The sequence below is a fragment of the Oculina patagonica genome, chromosome 5 (assembly GCF_052425735.1).
Source record: "Oculina patagonica isolate OP01 chromosome 5, crgOcupat, whole genome shotgun sequence".
NCBI lineage: Eukaryota > Metazoa > Cnidaria > Anthozoa > Scleractinia > Oculinidae > Oculina > Oculina patagonica.
This window is the reverse complement of record NC_135762.1, coordinates 29,515,536-29,536,488: the sequence shown is the minus strand read 5'-3', so window position 1 is coordinate 29,536,488 and position 20,953 is coordinate 29,515,536. Positions and strand designations below refer to the sequence as shown.

Here is a 20,953-nt window from a genome sequence, read left to right as displayed (position 1 = left end):
GTTTTTTATCCTTAAATAGGGTCAGGGTTTAAGAACCTTGGCGGCACACCCCTATCCGAAATTTATGGGAGTACCCCCCCCCCCCCCGGGGGGTTCGAGTCATGTGAAGTTCGACGTTTGGCCTGAGCTTTAGAAGCAAATAGCTTTCGATCATTAGAAATCTGCTTCATCACTTTTAACCTTCACCGTTTGGGAGTATAAGGGACCCAACAAAGTTCTTAAGTAGTAATTTGCTTATAATGAAATGATGAGCAGCTGTGCTTTATAAAAAAGTTTCTGTTTCCGTTAAACATCACACACTAATGACTCGTTTCTTATTTTTACAAAACCGAACAAAACCAAACAGGGAGACAGCAACAAATTTACAGGATTAAGCATTTATTTAAAATAATGGCTTATTAAAAACCATGGCAGAAGTCATATACTTCCTAGTGAACCTTGAGATTAGAAGCCTTTCTCTCTTAAATATTAATGTGCACATAAATGATTGCGCTTTGATGGCGGACGTCGAGCGAAACATTGTTGAGTATCAATTTGAAGTTCATAAACTAAAGAAAAAGTCGAAAAAGAAAATGGCGATTCCAAGGTTATACCTTCGTCTAAAGATAATATAATCTTACTCGTTTAAAATATTAGTTTAACAACGGAAATTGATTGGCGTGAAAAATGCCCTATTGAGCGACGGGTTAGGGCCTGTTTATCTAATGGAGGAGAGTTGTCCCTGGTAGGAGGGTTACCCTTTCCCCCGAGCCATCTTTTGCTGAGCGTTTATATGAGAAAGCTGTCCTTGTTGGCAAAGCCAAAACTAGGCCCTCTCGGCTCAAAAGACTGGCGAGAGTTGTTTTAAAACATGTATTATGGCTGCCTTTTCTAAATTTAGGAACGCTGAAACATCGCCCAAGATCATTTTTTGGACAAATTCACCGCCGACTTCGATTTCAATTTATCTGCAGCTTTGTTTTGGCATTATATAGCGTTTGCGCATGCTCCGTATGTGTCAACTTGTCCCTGGTAGGCTAGGAAAAAATAAACAAACTGTTTATATGGAGAAAAAGTTGGCTCGCTACCCATGGTCTCCCTACCTTCAAAGCGAGTGACCCTCCACCCAGGTTCACCCCCCCCCCCCCCCCCGAGCCAACTTTGCAATTTCTCATGTAAACAGCTCGCAGCTATTTCTATTTATAAAGAAACGTATGTAAAGCTCTCTTGCCCGGAATGGCTGGGTATGGAGGGTAACCCTCTTACCAGGGACAACTCTCCTCCATATAAACAGGCCCTATTAGAATGCCCAATTAGCCCACGCGGGCTTAACACGTTGGCACTGAAATAAAGGTTTTACTTTACTTACTGAGAAGGAACACAGTAAACAGTTCCCCTTTTCACAAGGCTGGAATAATATTAACAAGACGCTTAAAGCGTAAAGCTTAAAACTGGGCGGTTAATGTTTAACTACTTGATAAGGCAAGTACAGCAAAACTTTTAAAATACCATTTAATTAAGTAACACACGATTCTGTGGTTGTTTGTCCATGCTTGGACAAATTCCTGCTTAGTCTTTCAAATTTTTATTTTGTTCTGAATACTGAATAACCTCGGTATTTTAAGATTTTAGTTTCTATCTTTGTATAATGGCAGATTAGCTGGATAGCGCTATATAAATATTATTATTATTATTATTATTATTATTATTATTATTATTATTATTATTATTATTATTATTATTATTTTGCACTTAAAATTTTTGAACATAAAATTTTGAACTGCTTCTAAAAAGAGAACCATGAAAAAAGTCAAAGGTTGCGCGATACAATCAAGCATAGATTTTTATTCAACCCCTGTTTCCCTTTTCTTAGCCATTCACCTTCGAATCTCCCCCTTTTACTCCCCTTTTCCCCATCCGTTGCAGCCTTTGACTCTACTCTCTCCCATCACACATTCTACTCCTCACACTTCTCCCCTGCCCTCTTCAGCACTTTGGTGGTGGCGCCAGCCGAGCAGCAGTTTGTGGGTGAGTATTAAACTGTGACACACAAATCCGAGGTTTGCATAAGTTATCCAGTTTCCGTGAGTTATAGTAGTGTGTCAAAATATCCTTCATCACATTAGCTGCTTTTATCAACATGCCTGGATAAATGACTGATTAGGTTGAAAACGTTTGGTGTGTTCATAATCTTGAATAAATGAACTCAAACCGGTTGAATGGCATTTACAAATGATCTCCGTGCAAAACAAACAAACAATTAGAAAGAATTCGTTAAAAACAAAGAAGCGTTTAAGGTATTTAAAAAATTGTATTATACCAAAACAACAAAAAAAAGAAATTAGAAAAAAATAGAAAGCTTTTAAGCTTTCAAACACGTGAGCTCTTTAAGTCAAGTTGATTTTTTGATCGAAAAGCCTGCCTATCCGCTGCATTTTAGGATGCAGTCACGCAAACGCCAGTTCTACTTGCGTGATTCATTGCAGATAATTTCTCCATCGCCGATCGGTTCCGACTGAAACTCAGAACCCTTAAATGAAAAACAAAAAAACATAAACTTCTCGCTAAAAAGAACGGAGTAACCAGAAAAATACAGTATTCGCTACTGGTTGAACAAAGCAAATCACCTAAATGTCAAGAAAAAAATTCTTCAAAACACAATTTCAAATAAAGATAATAAAAAAGGCTAGCATGCATTAGATAACGCGTATCGTGCAGATAACACCACACGGTGTGTCTTAAATCTAATAGATGCTGTTCGTTTCAAAACCTTGAAAACAAATAAAACTATACATTTAAATATCAACAATAACAGAAAATCTTTAAAACAAAATTACAAAAGAAAATAAAAAAGAGTAAAAAGGCCATGCATTAGATCACGCCTAACAGATGCTGTTCGTTTTAAAATCCAAAAATCCGAACTAAATGTGAAAAAAGAAAAAAAGATTCAAGATGAAGCCAAGAAACATTTGAATGGCATTACTGAAAAATTTTGAATACTTAAAAAGCCGTGAAATTAACATGCCGTGATAAAATTTATTAACTATCCGCGCCAAAGGGCAAGTTTTCATTTTGCCGTCAATTATTTCACTCGATGGCTTTATCGATCCTTTTAAAAACTCCATTCTAGCTTGTAGAAATTATTATATAATTACTTTACATTTCCATTTTGTTTTCTGAGCTCTTGAAAAGTGTGCGAGTAAAGTTTTTACATCAAGAACTAAAATAAGGTTGTTTTGTTGTGCAAACATTCAATTCGTCTGTGACAGACAACTTTGTCGGGCCAACGGTACATGAATGAAAATGCATGGACAAAATGGACACAATTCTTGCTAAATGGAAAATATCTTCAAAGTAGGGTCTGGCCGAAAAGTTCAGTGGCTACCAGCCGTTTTCAAAAGCAGAAGCTTGCTGCAAAAAAACATTTTGTGACTGACGTAATGGCTTTTCATGTACAAAAAGTCGAACGCTTGAATAACACAAAAATATATATTTCACGCTTAACAGAAATCAGGGTTTAGATGAAATTTTAAATTGGAGAGTGATCAAATAGCTCCTGCTGAGTAAACATCAAAATTGCGTGATTTGAATCCTGGCCAAGAAAGCGGCCGAGTGAACTACTGACTGAAACAAGGTAAATACGGTGCCTCAATCTATAAATAGATGTTATTTGTTTCAAAAGCCTGAAAACCCCAACTAAACGTGAAAAAATAAATGAAACATGAAAAAAAGTTTCAGATGAATTTTTATTCAAGATGGGGTCTGGAAAAGTTTTGAAAGGAATAAAGAAAAAGAAAATTTCAAAACCGTGAAATTTTGTAGCCGTGGTAGAATTTAATTACATGCAATTACCTAAACCAGGATTTCATTTTGTAGTCCATTTGTTTTACTTGCTGGTTTTACGGATCCTTTCAAAAATTCCATCATAGTTCGTAGAAATATTATACATTACCATTTTGTTTTCTGAAGTCTTGGGAGGTGTGTAAGAAAATATTTTACATCAAGAACGAAAATAAGATTATTTCGCTGTGCAAACATTCAATCGTCTCTGATAGAGACTTTGCCGGCTCAACTGTACACGGATGAAAATGGACCAATTTTTTCTATTAAATGGAGAGCATCTTCAAAGTATTCCGGCTCAAAAATTATCCGGCTACCAGCCCTTTTTTTTAAAAGCAGTTATGCGTGAAGCTTGCTGCAAAATCATTGCGTGACTGACGTAGCAGTTTTCAATAAAAAAAAATTATTGCTTGGACGTGTCAAAAAAATCACCGGTTTCGCAAACCAGTACTCAAACGCTTAAATAACACAAAAATATATATTTCACGCTTAAGAGAATTGAAGGTATTAGATAAAATTTAAAATAGGAGAGTGATTTAATAGCTTCTGCCGAGTAAACATCAAGGGTGCGTGATTTGAATCCTGGCCAAGAAAGTGGCCGAGCGGGTCTGGAACGATTTACCGAAAAAAAAAGACAACTCAGAAAGGCAAAGATAAATAATGTGTTAGTATATTCTACATGGTATATTATGTTCATCATTTTATTTTGAGTATAACTAAATTTTCACAAGCAGAACTGAGATGAGCAACTGGATAAAAATTAGAAACTGGATGAAAGAAAAAATAGAAACTGGATAAAAATCACGCTGAAATAAAAGCAAGACAAAAAACAACAACTTGGAGTTGTCATTTAACTACTGTCTCCCCTGAACTCGTTATTTATACGATCTACAGTTTGTCGAGTACCACAATCGAAAGGACCTTTTGTCATTGCTAGATAAAGGTATTTATGTTCGGTCTTGCTGGTTGGAACTATTAAATGCGGGATTCACACGTACGGAGCTTGACCCAAACGAGAACTGAGTTTACTTCCTGACCTACGCTAGCTGAGGTGTTCAAGCCCGGCCTACAGAGGATGATATAAACTTTTGGCATGAAAACAGAGAAAACAAACCGTAAGCACTCAATAGCGTTGCAACACAGTCCACAACAACCACATACTTTTGATCCATTGAGGACTCTACCGTATGTTGCATTGCAATTACACAATTAGTTAAATGTTTCTCGTGATTTTCCAAATATGGTACTTTGTGTAATCGAATGTGCAAACGCTTTGTACAATGCAAATCATAGGGAGTTCCACGTTTCAACCCTTATGGGTTTCTGACTTAGCAAAATGAATATTCAAACGCTGTGCGCGCGCGTTACACGTTTCAACCCTTATGGGTTTCTGACTTAGCAAAATGAATATTCAAACGCTGTGCGCGCGCGTTACACGTTACGTTTCAACCCTTATGGGTTTCTGCTAGGAACAATAACCTCTTTTCTGTACACTATTTTTAATCTTTTACAATGTAAAGGCATGTCATCTGCAACATTTCTAATTCATTCTTGCTTTCACAAGAGTGGTTCGGACATTCTTTATTTCAGTTTTGTACTTCAATAACCGCGTTAATTGTCTTCATTTTGAACATTTTGCCCCCCTTTCTTGCATGAATTTCCTTTGTTCAAAATAATTTTCCTTCCAATTCTTAAGTGGCGTTAATTTCGTAGACCTTAATTAACAGGAGCGTCAACTCCCTACAATAAAATATTTTAAATAAAAGCTTAATCCCGCCAATTTGTTGCTGTCTCTCTTGTTGGTTTCGTTCAGTTTGGTAGAAATAAGAAACAAGTCATCGATCATTAGTACGTGATGTTTGACGGAAACAGAAACTTTGTAATATTAAAAAGCAGAACTGCTAATCATTTATTTACAAGTAAATTACCAGGGTCATCCAGAAAATTCCGAAAAAAGCCCCCCCCCCCTCCCCACAATGAAAAATTCAAATGTTGCTTACAGAGAAAAAGGTCGCCCCTCTTCCCCCCCCCCCTCTAAATCCACCCTTGAATTACTACTTTTGAAGTTTATTTAGCGCCTTATAATCCCAAACGTTTGTGACCTGCGAAGAATGATCGGAAAGCCGCAGATTTTGTATCATCGTTGATAAACCTGCTTTCGCTCAGCCAAGTTGTAAAGCTTAAAACAAACTACTCGAAAATGAAATATGGCAGACAATAAAACTGTCAATGGCAGATGTCATTCTTTGAGAATTAAATATGAAAATAATTATTAAAAAGGGCAAACTAATTGCTGTAGCATTCCGTTTTCCGAGCAAGTCAGTTCATTTGGTCTTCGCTGCTGACAGCTTCGATCTTCGAACCGGCTCGATCGCTTTAAAATCACGCCAACATTGCCTTATTCCAGCCAAGGAAGAAATCAGACGTTACATGTATGTAAATGTAAACGGAAGTAATTCGATCTGGTTGCACTGAGTTCCTTGAAACTTTTAAAATGGCGTATTTGCGGATTTTTATAGCGGTTCTTCTCAGTTTGATGTTGTCAAGCAACAAATCAGGTAATTATAAAGAAATATAGAAAAGCCTATTTTATTGTGGAAATATTTTATTGGACAATGTTTTAAAGACAGTAACTTTACCGTCCGGATGTCCTGTTATTTCATCAAAGCAAAAGCCACCGCATGTGTTTGACGTGATCTTTGCTTTCAGGGTGTGGTTTTTAAATAAACAACTACTTTATTCACGTTAATGTTTCTCATATTTTACCCGATTCTTGAATTTTTCTCATAATTAATAAATTGGCGTTATTTTACGAGGGTTGCACGTAACAGTACTTACGACTGACAAACTTGTGGCCCTGGGATTCCTGATCGAATTGGAATTTAGAAGAGTTGGATTTTGAGGATGGAGGAAAACCGGAGAACCCAAGAGAAAAAACCCTCGGAGCAAGGCAGGAACCAACAACAAATTTCAATCCACGCGGGCTTAACACATTGGCACTGAAATTAAGGTTTTACTTTACTTACTAAGAAGGAACACAGTAAATAGTTAATTCCGCTTTCACCGGGCTGGAATAATATCAATGACATGGATATCTTTTCATTTAATAAAAACTTGGAAACCTTATTTTAAAGAAAGAAATATATTTCAAATTAATTAAAACTAACTTGAATTATTTTGACGATAGAAACTTACGCTGAGTCCTTGTACGCGCGCGCGTGAATTATGATTCTAGTTTTATTGACGATTCATGCCTTTGGCAGTAAAACAAAATCGCCGCAAGATAAAAAAAAGACAACTCAGAAAAGCAAAGATGAATAATGTGTTAGTATATTGTATATGGTATATTGTGTTCATTTTATTGTGGGTATTAATCATCTACAGGTTCAACCAAGTTGCAATAACCTACAAATTTACTAATTAAACACCAGCTAACTGAATTTTCACAAGTAGAACCGAGATAAGCTTTGGCAACTGGATAAAAATTACCCTGAAATAAAAACAAGACAAAAAACAACAACTACGAGTTGTCATTTTCTTGTCTCCCCTGAACTCGTTATTTATATGATCTACAGTTTCTCAAGTACCACAATCAAAAGGACCTTTCGTCCTTGTGAAATAAACGTATTAAGTTCGGCCTTGCTGGATGGAGCTATCAAATGCGGGATTCACACGTACGGAGCTTGATCCAAACGAGAACTGAGTTACTTCCTGACCTACGCTAGCTGAGGTTTTCAGCTCCGGCTTAAATAGGATGATATATATTTTTGGCAAGAAAACACAACAAACAAAACCGTAAGCACTCAATAGTGTTGTAACACAGTCCACAACCACCACATACTTTTCATCCATAGAGAGCTCTACCGTATGATAAGCGAGTAAAGAAATAAAATATACATACATTGAAAATCCCATTCGCTTGGCCTCGCTAAAGTTTTCTGGAATACTTCTTACTTTAAAGAAACAGAATGCAGAAATTAACAGTTGAAAGAAAATGAAGGAACATATTAGCAAGAACATAGATTTTCCAACTAACGTATTGTATGCTTTGCATTTAACAAAAGTATACCGTTCTGGGTAGATAAATTTGACCACGACTGGTGGATCTACAAGCAACCAAGGTAGCAACGCAATCATCAGGAACGCTTGCAGACTTATAATTATCACTGATTGCAATCTATTAGTAAGAGAGGTTATCGTTGAACTGGTTACCATTGGAACTTGGAAAGCACTGGAAATGCGCAAGGCTTTTACCAGTAGAAGGGAAAGTCACAGGTTGTAAGTAATGTAACGCCATGGGTAAAATATCTTGCAAATTGTATCTGTAGGTGTAAAGAGATTCAATAACACTAGGGACAGCAGCAAGAGAATAATTCCTAATAGAGCGAGGCTTAGTTTCCTGTTGCATGCTCTAACAATAGGAATGTTCCAAAATCTACACATTACAGCAAGTGGAAAGAGTGTAGCAATGATACCCAAAACGGCAAATGCGAGAACAGCGATCCCTCCTGCACTAGTATAACTCAAATTGGCCAAAGGTAAATTTAAACAGACTGTCCTGTCGTCACTGGAACGTTTCCCTCTTGGGCAAGGGATGCAGCTTTGAGCACCAGGAACTGGGTTGACCGTACCACGAGGACACGGGACACATTGCCAACAGCAAGGCGACGTAGTTGATCTCCTTGTTCCCGCTGAGCATTGCTCCAGGCATTCAGTTTTTGGAAACCGTCCGTCTTGGCTGTTCCAACGAATATTATCGTCTAAGTGTAACCGCTCTGTCGCGTCCCATTTTCCGACTATAACTTGTTTTAGTCCCTTGGCATCAGCTTCTTGTACTTGTTGGAAATTGACAATATCATAGAACGCGGATAGCCTATCGCCAAACTGATCATATAAGATTTGTCCCGTAAGTCCCACAAAATTAACTTTAGAAAGCAGCCTTTGCATGTCATAATCACTATCAGTTAGGTTGGTTTCTTGAGTGGAGATGTCTAAGGCATATGCCACGGAATATACAGCATCAATGACATATGGGACATATGAGTTGTACATGTCATGAACAATATTGTGTACGCATCGTTCCTTGTGAGTAGCATTGTCCTTACTGCCCGAGCAGTTCCTATTCAGCTTCCTGATATCGCCCCACCATTCTGGAAGGTCCTGCTTATTTTCCTCATTATATAGCAACGCTTTCATGTGTTCTTTAAATCCTTCGTCTTGGAAATTATGTGGTTGGAATGCTATTGATCCATGAAGCGGCGAAAGGTCAGAAGGGAGAAAACCATTTACAGTTAAAGTAAAGGCTATGTCGCTAAAAACCCAAACTCGCCCAGAGAGGTTTTGTCTCTTGACTTCCTTAAAAAAATTCCTTACAATGACACCAGAAATCCACAAAATGATAACATGTATGTTTTTGTGTCGCCTTAGCTTTGTAACAATGTGTCTAATGCTTGATTTCTGCGTATTGTGGGGTATAAATTCTGTGACAGCAACGCAATATGAGCCATTTTTGTTTTCGGCTTCTTTGATGACTGACCAAACTCCATTTCGTCCAAACGAATCATCGACTCCAACAGCAGCTACATAGGTCCAGTTGAAGTGATCTATGATGTCAGCCACAGCTTTTGCTAAAAATGTATCTGAAGGCACTGTTCGATGCAAATGTTTGTAGGTATATGAACTCAGTTCAGGACTCGTTGTTGTCCCGCTTAAGGCTGGAACATTAAGCATTTGAAGAAATCCGCCGATAACAAGAGCTGTACTTGAGAAGGTTGGGCCAATTAAAGCCAAAATGGATCTCCTTCCCACTTTGCTATGTGTTGTGTTTGTAAAACACTTATTTTGAAACATTTCATAGGTGATTCGCGTTGCTTCCGTGATGCTTTCACAATCATCATGTATCTTATATCCAATAGAAATGTTTGGAAGTAGATTTGAGTCGTTGTTTATCTTATCAATGGCGAAGATCATGGCCTCAGCGCTTGCCACTTCCTTGGTAATCTCCCCGCATTGGTCCTCCGACGTTTCTTGCAACTGGCGAACACTGAATAGTCCACCTAACATAACATCTCCTTCTTTATATGGGGCTTGAACAACAGCGTAGCACCAAAAACAAACAAATGCGAAGCACTGTGATAAAACCATATTGGTTCATTACTTTCCGTATTTGAAATGAGCTCAACATGGGCTGATATGTAGATGATGCTATAAGGTATCCCTGTTCAAAGGATGGTCCGCTTGAAATTTAAGGCGCTCAGCGATTCAGTTTAAACGATTAGCAGGATTTTTCTGTGTGATATTAACTGTCTCTTTCCTTCTTTTTTTGTTGTTTAATGTAAAATTGTACGTCAATCATTTGGCTGCTAAAATGTGTAAAAACAAGTGGGGATGTTCGTGCTTCGAACAGCATTCATTGTGTGCAGCTAATTTGTCGGTGGGATGTGTAATATTTGTTGTTAAAATACCTGTTAGTGTCATAGAGATTCACTTATAGATATCTGTTCAGCTTTTGACGTCTACTGCAGGTGGGCAGAGTGTTATGCGCTGACTTGTATTTAAAGGTAGCTAGTTGCATTTGCATGACCTGTTGCTTCACTGAAAAGTAAAACAACAAGAGCAGTAAAAGTCGGTTTCTTCTGCTGGCCCCTGGCGTTGCTGTACGTCTATCTAGATCATTTGACTACGAATGAAGGTTTTTTTTATTGTTGTTTGTGCCAAAACTAAGCATACGATGGTTTAGGGCTAATGTTAGATAACGGTTGTAATTTGTTCCTTTTTTATTTGCTTGTTTAAACATCCAGATGTTTTACGTCGACCGAATAATTTGATTAGTTTTCTGCAAATCTTACGTGCCAGTTTGGATGGTATGGTTAATTTCATATTGATATTTAAAATAGCTCAAAATACAGCTCATAAAATAGGATTGGTTTAATGATTAAAAATACTTCATTGCTGTGAATGCCTCAGTGGGCGACGGGTTGAAAGGCAGTTTGTTTTGTCTTGTTCTTATGTAAATGTGACGAACCTAACTCCTAGCAAAATGACTGTACCTTAACGGCAAGGCGTTAATTTTGTTGAAAAATAATATTTTGTATTACCAGTGCTGATATACGGTCAAAGCTTTACAGTCAATATACTTTTTAAGCGCCAAATATTGAATTGAATTTTGTTTTTAGTGAACTTGACATGTTCTGCAATGTAAGCGTCAGTTTTTTTTCCTTTTTTTTGACGGGATAAAATAGAAGTCCCCTTTCTGTTTTTGACAGCAATTTCAATGTTACATTATTTTGCATATTGTGACCTCTATTGGTTTAAAATTCATAAACGACTACTACTTAACTCAGACAACCGTTCATGTTTCCATTATTGCTAAGTTGTGAATAAGAAAAGGCTAGCAGGTGTTCTTTATTTTTGGCTTGTAAACTGCGTTATTTACCTGCTAATATCATTGGTGACAAACTACTCCTCAATTTTGGCGCAAAGTTGCAGCGTTAGTTTATAATTTCACATGTGGAATTACAAAATTGCTATGGCTGTCCTTGAGATTAAGAAGTTGCATTTTTAGCGAAAAATTTTGTGAACAGTTTTCACTGCAATGAAGGTTGGTTGAGCAATTCGAATTTTTCCTTATATTTCTGGCCTATTTTTACTAAACTTTTAATTTATACGAGCCTGTGATTCTCCGAATTACAGCGATGAACTTCAGATTCTGCGTCAATCGCATCTTCCATTGAATCTTACATTTCTTTCGCATTTCGTTCGTTTGAAAATCAGTTTTGGCTTCTTTATTGTAAAAAACAAATAGACGTCAGTTTTTTGTGCGTCTGTCCTCGTATTGCAAATTGATGATAATTTTCGTCATAATGTTGTCAAAGTTTGTTGCAGATAAAACACTATAACAAATCACATGACATGTGAGATATGTGAGACGATACAATAGAACGACCCCACTAGATTGTTCACCTCCAATACGCCCGGACCATATATGGGATGCGATTAAGTCACATTTGCAGTCGTTATTTACGTTGCCACCTGCACTGCCATTTCTCATCTACTGATTTTATAACAAAAAGCTAAAAAGGAGAAGAGAAGAATCTGCAAATATGCCAGTTGTTAACAGAGATGGTTTAGAAATACTCCATGATCCTTTTCAAAAACCAAGCAATGAAAATACAGCTAGCAACACTACACTGGGAGAGCGTGCTGATTGGTCGAAGATTCATCCTTCTTGCATGTCAATCATTCATAACAAATTTGATGTTGCGAATGGTTTGCATGATTGGTGCATGCTTTGTGATAGGGAAGGTACGTTTTTTCTTTGGGGGGGGGGGGGGCGGGGCTCAGAGGGGAGGGTCATCAGTGAAAGCGAGCACCAAAAGGAGAGGGCCGTACCTCTTTGTGAGCTATTTAAGGGGAATTCAAGGCGAGGGTCACACATCTTTTCCAGAATTTATTAACGAGATTTTTTGTGAATTTGTTAACGAACTTTTGAACTCTGATGAAGGTGCGCAGTAGTCGCCGAAAATTTAGTTTAAAAAAAAAAACAGATCGGCTTAAAAACGTTTCATTTCATAAATTTTTGTGATGTTGCGTTTCATTTTTCTTTAACAGATTTTTCTTTTCACCTACTTTGATTTAATATGGTGTTTTATTATAGGTACTAGGATACATTTCTACATGTATATTATGCCATGGCACATAGTTCTCTCAGAGTACTCGTGTTCTTTCCCGTCCGTATCCAGAGGTACTACACTCAGGTATCGTTTGTTCAGCTTCTTGCTGTTGACTAACCGCTGCTGATCTCCTGAATCGTTTAGTTCTGCGCTTTACCCTATAAAACGTAAATACAGTCAACTCTCTCTTAACGGACACCTCCATAAGACGGACACCTGGTGTTAATCCCATCCCTGACATTTTTCAGTCATTTTACTCTAACTAAACTCCCTATAAGACGGTCACCTCTCTAAGACGGACAGTTGGAGCCGGTCCCGACGATGTCCGTTTTAGAGAGAGTTGACTGTATCCCACACTGATTGTTCATGTTCGCATTTTCTTGTTTCAGCGCACAAACATTCAATATCGAGATGTATTCCTATTCAAACATTTTGCCGTAGTTCCCAAGCGAAATGTTCTGATGTTTCTACGGCATGGAACATACATGTACCATGCAGTAGTGAGGGTAGGGTCGCACTTTTGTCAGTCACTTAAAGGTGGGGGGGGGGGGGGGGGGGGGGGGGTCACGAGTTTATTATTTTATTAAAACGCAGGGGAGGGCAAACCCTTTTTTGAAAAAAAAATTCCCCAGCCCTCCCCCCTCCCCCCAAGACAAAGGTACCTTCCCTAACCATCCACCAAATTGTGAAGAATCTGTATCGTGATCCACTGTCTGACAAAGTTGAAAAATTGTCCCTTGCCGCTTACTCAAGAAGCTAGAGTTGCTCTCGGCTATTGCCTCGAGAGAACTCTTACGCTTCTTTCGTGCTCTCCAAACTTCCCGCGTGCATCATAACTCGAAAGTGCACGCTAAAGCATGGACCAATTGTTAAACGTTAAGAAGATGGTGTAACATTCAAATAGTCATTTTTCTTTTTTTTTAATTTGCCACGGCTTTTTATTTAGTTAATGACTGTACAGATTAATACTCAACAAAGTGTTTCACTCGACCGCTGTCATAGCGCTTCTAATCGTATCACAAGGTCGACAAGGAAGCATTTAATTTTTGCCTTGTTTTTAAATTAGCGATTACCTTATTATAGGAAATTACCGCTCAATGAAATTAACGCGAATTCTCATAATTCCGTTAATTCAAGTCGAGTTAAGTTTTGTGACCGTTAATATCCGCGACATTATTTAAGTGGAGCGTTATTTTCCGAGACGTTAATTTCACCCCAAATTCTGGATACTGTCCGAACACATATAACAACTAGAAAACAATAACCTTCTCTTTTCTGTACACTATTTTTAATCTTTTACAATGTAAAAGCATTAAAGGCATGCCATCTGCAATATTTCTAATTCATTCTTGCTTTCACAAGAGTGGTTCGGACATCCTTTATTTCAGTTTTGTACTTCAATAATCGCGTTAATTTTCTTCATTTTGAAAATTTGCCCCCCTTTTTCGCGTGAATTTCCTTTGTTCAAATAATTTTCCTTCCAATTCTTAAGTCGCGTTAATTTCATAGACCTTAATTTGCAGGAGCGTTAGTTCTCTATAATAAAGTATTTTTAAATAAAAGCTTATTCCCGTCAATTTTTTCCCGTCTCCCTTGTTGTTTTCATTCGGTTTTGTAAAAATAGGAAACAAGTCATTAGCGCGTGATGTTTGACGGAAACGGAACCTTTGTAATATTAAAAAGCAGAACTGCTTATCATTTACTAACCAGCAAATTACCATGGTCATCCAGAAAATTCAGAAAGAACTAGTCGAGGAAATTGTGGCGAGAGGGCATCCCCCCCCCCCCCCGCCCAATGAAAAATTCAAATGTTGCTTACAGAGAAAAAAGGGGACCGCGGCCCCCTCGGCCCCCTTCTAAATCCGCCCCTGAATTACTACTGTTGAAGTTTGTTTAGCGCCTTATAATCCCAAACGTTTGTGACCTGCGAAGGTTGAACGAAAAGGTCCAAGGCAGATTTTTTTATGTTCGTTGTTAAACCTGCTTTCGCCCAGCCAAGTTGTCAAGCTTAAAACGAATTTCTAGAAAATGAAATATACCAGAAAATAAAACTGTCAATAGCAGATGTCATTCTTTGGGAATAATTGAATTGCAAATGATCAAACAAATTGCTGTCACATTCCGTTTTCCGAGCACGTCACTTCATTTGGTTTTCGCTGCTGACATCTTTACCCTTTAGACCGGTTCGATCGCTTTAAAATCACGCCAACATTGCCTTATTCTAACCAAGGAACCAATCAAACGTCATGTAAAGGAAAAGGTAAACGGACGTTATTCGATCTGATTGCTGCTTTTACAATGGTGTGTTTGCGGATTTTTGTAGCGGTTCTCCTCAATTTGATGCTGTCTAGCAACAAATCAGGTGAGAATAAAGAAATAGAACAGTCAGCCTATTATATTGTAGAAATATTTTATTGGCAGTGTTTTAAAGACAGTAAATGTACTGCCCGGATGTCCTGTTATTTCATCAAAGCAAAAGCCATCGCATGTGTTTGACGTGATCTTTGCTTTCAGGGTGTGGTTTTTAAAATCAAACAATTGCAACTACTTCATTCAAGTTATAAAACTTGTTTCGCATATTTTACTCAATTCTTGAATTCTTCTCATCAAGAAATTGGCCGGCGTTATTTAACAAGGATTGCACGTAATAGTACTTGCGCCTGACAAACCTGTGGCCCTCGGATTCCTGAACGAATTGGAAATTAGATGGCTTTTGAGGAGGGAGGAAAACCGGAGAACCCGGAGAAAAACCCTTGGAGCACATTGGTGGGAGGTGAGCGTTCTCACCACTGCGCCATCCCTGCTCCCCGTCAATGTCTCTTATCAAACATTAGAAGATACTGTTCAATTTGTCGCCATTATTTTGGCTCCCGTATCACTGATATACTAAATCATACAGTTATTTGATTATTGAAACCGAAAAACTTAAATAATGTTACTGATAACACTTCAGCGCAAGGTAGTCTAGTCTAGTCTTGTCTAGTCTAGTCTAGGATCGAGCCTTTTTTTATTTTAAATAAGCCGTAGTTAACTCAGTCAACTAAGAGTGCCGTTACAGTTCTGTTGTGTTATAAACTAAAACAAATTGATACCAAAACCTAATTTGTATAAGGTACTAATTCAAAAAATATATATATTTAAGCGCTATAAGCTTTCAGGAGGTGCGACAATCTCACCTGTAGTTATACCCGGCTTACGGAATGGGCCTTTATTTTATACTTGATTTCTTGCTTTTACCAGCACATCAGATGGAAACTTTAAAGTACGTTTTATTGTCATGTTGCTGATATTGGAAAGTGAAATATATTCGAGAAATGATTTCAGCAGAAGCCCCGAGTTAACGTTCTCGCTCGCTTGAGGCGGTATAGGCCGCGCAGTTTACTTGGTGAACGCAGTTACTGAGATTTAAGGAAGAAAAATCGCTTTATCGAAGTTCCGTTGAAAGCAAAAGTTGCCGGTTCAGGCGTTGAGTATTTGAATTCCGATTACAAAGCTCCGATAAAAGATTAATTAACAAAGTTGTTCTTTGGCCTTTAGTCAAGTTCAAAACTGCTATAATTATCGAACAAAGACAAGAAGCTCCTAAATAATGCGGAACTAAAGTGGCATTTGTTTTCCACGGTATTTTCAGAGTGGAATAAAATAACGTACGTAGACAAGGAAGAAGAGAAAGCCCTGGCACCATATAGAATTTCATTAAAATCGAATCGTTCAGGGCACGGTCATCGCCGCGCGATCATAACAGTTGAGCAATCCTAGCGTAAAATACAGTATTCATGATACAAATATAAACATTGCTTTTTTACTGAGCAGAAGTGTTTTTCCAGTGTAAACATTTCAGTATTTCATGTCATATCAACACTGAGGTAATGTTATCCTTCTGACATATTTGTCAGAGGTCTGTATTATAAAGTAACGTCGCTGACAAATAAGATGATGCCGTTAAGTTTTTCTATGTAAATTTTCTGCTTACATGGGAGTGACTTGCGAAACGTGTTTTGCATTTCGTGCCGTGTTTGCCCTACTTTCGAAACAGCGCCCAACTGTAAACGGTCTGTGCGAAATCGGAAAAAAAAATGGTTTTGTCATTTTATATGCAATTTGTGTGACGCAAGCCGTTTAGTCGATTCACTGAGACAGCGATACTGAAAAGAAAAAATTAAAATGTTTTGCCGGTTTTTATAGGGTTTTAGTCAGTTTATGAGAGGAGAAGCTAAAACGTCAAAACAAGTACGACCAATCCCTTTGTTTGACCATATCATTTTTCAGGTCTTTACCTAATTACGTTTCAAAATTTCAGGTGCAGAAAGATCTCAACTCGAGAGTGTTTATGTCTCACTTTATGGACAAGACTGTAATAATTGCGGTTCGCAGGGTCACCCCTGTAAGTCCATTGCTCAAGCCATTCGTCAAGTGGAAACGGGCGGAATAATTTTTCTCAACGGTAGTGGAACCGAGCAGCATCCTTTCGACTGTGCACGCGGTCCTCCTGACCAGGGTTTTAATCCAGGCGTTAACATCAGCAAGAACTTGACTATGAAGGCGTTCTACTCGACGCCTCACGTTTTCTGTGTGGAAGGATTTCATTTTCAGAAACCAAATGACGAACAGCAAACATTAAGGTTCGAGTTTTCAGGGATCGCTTTTTGGCAAACACCTCTTACATTTGAAAACTGTCATCATGTCAAAATTGTCAACTGCTCTTTCCACAACGCTCCAAGGGCTTTGAACATTACAATACAGAACATGACAACTTTTCGGCTGGATATTCAAGGATTTTCATCCTTTCACAATAATTCCCACTGCATCCATCTCCTTTTACTTGATAATATCAGAAGTAAAAGTCGCTCTGTTGCGATTAATATCAGTGGTACACATTTCAAACAAAATGGATTTCATGGTGTGCAGCGTTCTGAAAGAGGAGTTATGAAGATAGCTTCCAACGAGGATAAAGCTTTAAAACAAGTAAATATTCAGATTTTCTGCGAGAAGGTCAAGTGCGCCAAAAACCGAGGTCCTTTCATAAATGTCAACGTTTCAACGGCGATTACAAACGAGACGTACAAAGATGTGGAGCTGAGTTTTAACAGGTTACCTTCCTGGAAGAATTCATTAGATAGAAAACCTAAGCTGACTGTGCCAAGTTTGTACTTTTCGCATGCGAGAAAAACCCGCGCAAAGTTCGTCAACTTGAAGTGCAATAATAATCCGTCGGTGCAGTGCATCAAAGTTCAGTCCGACGAGGCAGAAATAGATATTCAAGATTCCTATTTCCACAAGCAGTCTACGATGAAAAGAGCCGGCTCGTGCTTGTCTCTGGAGGCCTCTATTGGTGCGTCATTAAGAATTTCTAACACTACGTTCCAGCAAAATGAAGCTGACGCCGGATCGCTTTTCGTTGATAGCCCCGATGGGTTTTTGTACATCAACCTTACCAGCGTTCGATTCAGTAGAAGCAGCGCAAGGAAGTACGGGTGTGCAATAACAGTTGGAAAACCCTTATGGGCTGGACATCATAATCAATCAAGTCCACAAAAACTATATTTTAATCTAAGAAATGTGACCATTGAGCATTGGCAAGGAAAATGGTCTAAATGCACAGCTGTCCACGTTTTGCTAAAAGGCGGAAGTGTATCAGCAGAGGCGTCCAGATTTCACAACAAAAAGGCAATGACAGTTGAAGGTGCTTTGCGAGTGGTTACCACTGGAGGGAAATCTAATGTAACCGTTTCAAAATGCAGTTTCATAGACAATGCTGCAAAAGGAAGGAGAGGATTCAGATTTATTCAGATACTGGCGGGAAACGGAAATGCAGGAATTGTGACGTTTGCAGAAAGCTTAATAGTGAGCAATACCAAGAAAAAGGAAGCCCTCTTTATAAGTCCAAAATATATCATTAAACTGGTGAAAATCACATTGATCCAGTTTCGTTATGGATTTCAAGTAGTATCATCACGTCCAAAAAATAGCTCATTTCCAGTCGATATCTACATTGATAACTGCGCTTTTATTAATAACGTATATGACATGTTGTTGACTATCTACGATCCAACATCCGTCCAAGTAGTCATCACAAACACGAATTTTACCAGCAATAGTAAGGAAACTGTGGAAAATAACGGCAAAAGCTATGCTGTTCGCATCAATATTCCGTCACTTAAACAGATCAACTGTTCAAAGGCCGTCATAGAACTTGACAATAATACATTCATCTCAAGACCTTCCAGTAATTTTGCTCTTTTCTTCGAAGGAGATAAAAACGTCACAATACGACGAACTCTATTTCGGAATTGCATCAATGTCCATCGATATAAGTGGTCTGTGAGTAAAGGGAGTCAGTTTTTTTACGAGACCGCTACTGGTGCAATTTCGATTTTGACAAAGCCAGACAGATCTCTACAATTGGGCTGCGTTCCGTCAAACGCCACCCACGAGATCCACCCATCATGGCACTACGACAGTTACGTGGTATTTGAGGATACCATCTTTGTGGAAAACGTCGGATTGGCTGCTGGGGCTGTTTATGTCAGTAATGGTTTCACAAAATTTCGACGATGCACCTTTCGTGACAATTTTGGCATTCGCAGCACTGGGCATGTGTACTCCGCGTATGGAACTGGCCGAGTAGATTTCGAAGATTGTCGATTTTCGAGAACAAAGGAGAGCATGAAATTTCCTAACATTTCTACATTTAATAATCCCACGTTCCTATATACCGAAAGTGGAGGACCTTTAAAGCTTAAAAACACATCTATGACCTCGCTGTATTTTGACAGGAGTTCCAATCCGGCCTTGCTTGACATCTCCAGCGGAGGATATGTTGAGATGGACGAGACATCGAATTTGCAGTGTAGCGAAGGACAAGAACTTTCATTCGAAAATGCCACACACATTGCATTCACTGAAAAAAACAAAAGCTTTTGCCGACTTAATGTGACCGTCTTGAGGTATTCTTGCAGATCCTGTTCTTCGGGTTATTACAGCCTCAAAAAGGGAGCTACACGAGGTTTAACTGTAGCCACTTCTGTCCTCTGCCTACCTTGTCCTTTTGGATCAAGCTGTATTCGAAGTAACATAGCTGCTAAACCAAATTTCTGGGGTTATCAATCTTCAAACCATCCACCAAAACTGGAGTTTATTGCCTGTCCAGAACACTACTGTCCATCTGTTGAGTCAGCAGATTACAACAGTTGTCATGGTAACAGAAACGGCACCCTCTGTGGAAAATGCGCAGACGGATTCACCGAAACACTCTTCTCAGCTGAATGCTGCAAATCTACAAAATGCAACAATTATACTGTGTGGATTCTGACAATATTGCTAACATTTGCACTGGTACTTTATCTTTTGAAAAAGCCTCCGATGCTAAGTTTCCTTGGAACTCAGATCCTTTGGTTTAACAAAAAAGTAGAGAATAATTCAAGAGATGACTTGGGCCTTGTTGAGGATCGTGAACACTCAGATAGTGGTTATATAAAAATTACCTTTTATTTCTACCAAGCTGCTGAGCTCCTGATGGTCGGATCTTTAGAGGAATGTCTTCATCAAAAGATACCGTTTATTTACTTCCTGGTTGCTGCTTTTAACTTCCAGGTTCGAACAATCAACAGAGGGATTGGATGTCCTTTTGTAGGGCTAACGGCTGTGACAAAGCAGTTGCTGTTGTCTGGCACAGTGTTCGTGACAATGTCTGAAGTTATCATCGTTTACGGTGTCCATGCTGTCATAAACATGATTAGGGGAAAAGAAAAACCACCCCTAATTCATTACATGGCTGTTGTCATGGAAGTGTTGCTGCTGGGATACGAACGGCTGGCAGAAACGTCCCTGACGCTAATGCACTGCGTCTCGATTGGATCTGGAAAGAGGCTGTTTATCGATGCAAATGTTCCATGTATGCAGTGGTGGCAGTATATTCTTCTTGCTTATATTGCAGTGTTCGTGGTTCCATTTATTATCGTCCTTTTCTACGGATCCTCCAAGCTTTACAGGGCTTCAATTACTGCTAGTGAATTTCTCACTGCTTGCATGATTCCATTGCCATTTCTCATCTACTGGTTGGTTAAAGACATGTTGGCAAGAAGAAGAGGCGTTTCCACGAGTGTGCAAGTTGTCAACAAAGATGTTTTGGAAATACTTCATGGTCCTTTCCGTAAACCAAACGGTGAAGATGAAGGAACACTGTACTGGGAGAGCGTGCTGATTGGTCGAAGATTCCTCCTCCTTGCATGTCAATCTTTCATAGCCAATATGATGTTGGGTATGGTTTGCATGGTTGCCGCATGCTTTCTGATCACCATTCATCATGTTTTGAAGAAGCCCTTTCGAGATCCACTGGCAAACAAAGCTGAAACATTGTCCCTTGCCGCTTTATCTATGATTGCTGTAATCAACCTGGCCAAAGCAATCTTGATTTCTTTTGGCATCAACAATGATGGACCTGACATACCATACTTTGAAAC

At 38.7% G+C, this 20,953-nt stretch overlaps 2 protein-coding genes across 2 annotated transcripts in view; both read right to left on the bottom strand.

Annotated features, from left to right (window-relative positions):
• Nucleotides 1–7,999: 7,999 nt before the first annotated feature.
• Nucleotides 8,000–9,963, bottom strand: LOC144654134 (metabotropic glutamate receptor 4-like). The gene is made up of 2 exons (XM_078514233.1): nt 8,374–9,963; nt 8,000–8,230 (listed from the first exon to the last, which is right to left on the bottom strand). The coding sequence occupies exons 1-2, from the start codon at nt 9,961–9,963 to the stop codon at nt 8,000–8,002; spliced, it is 1,821 nt and encodes a 606-aa protein (XP_078370359.1).
• Nucleotides 9,964–20,861: 10,898 nt separating this feature from the next.
• Nucleotides 20,862–20,953, bottom strand: part of LOC144655111 (E3 ubiquitin-protein ligase TRIM71-like) — a 2,441-nt gene continuing 2,349 nt past the window's right edge. Inside the window, exon 2 of the mRNA XM_078515327.1 lies at nt 20,862–20,944. Within this exon, the coding sequence (XP_078371453.1) occupies nt 20,862–20,944 (83 nt within the window). The remainder of the gene's footprint in view (nt 20,945–20,953) is intronic.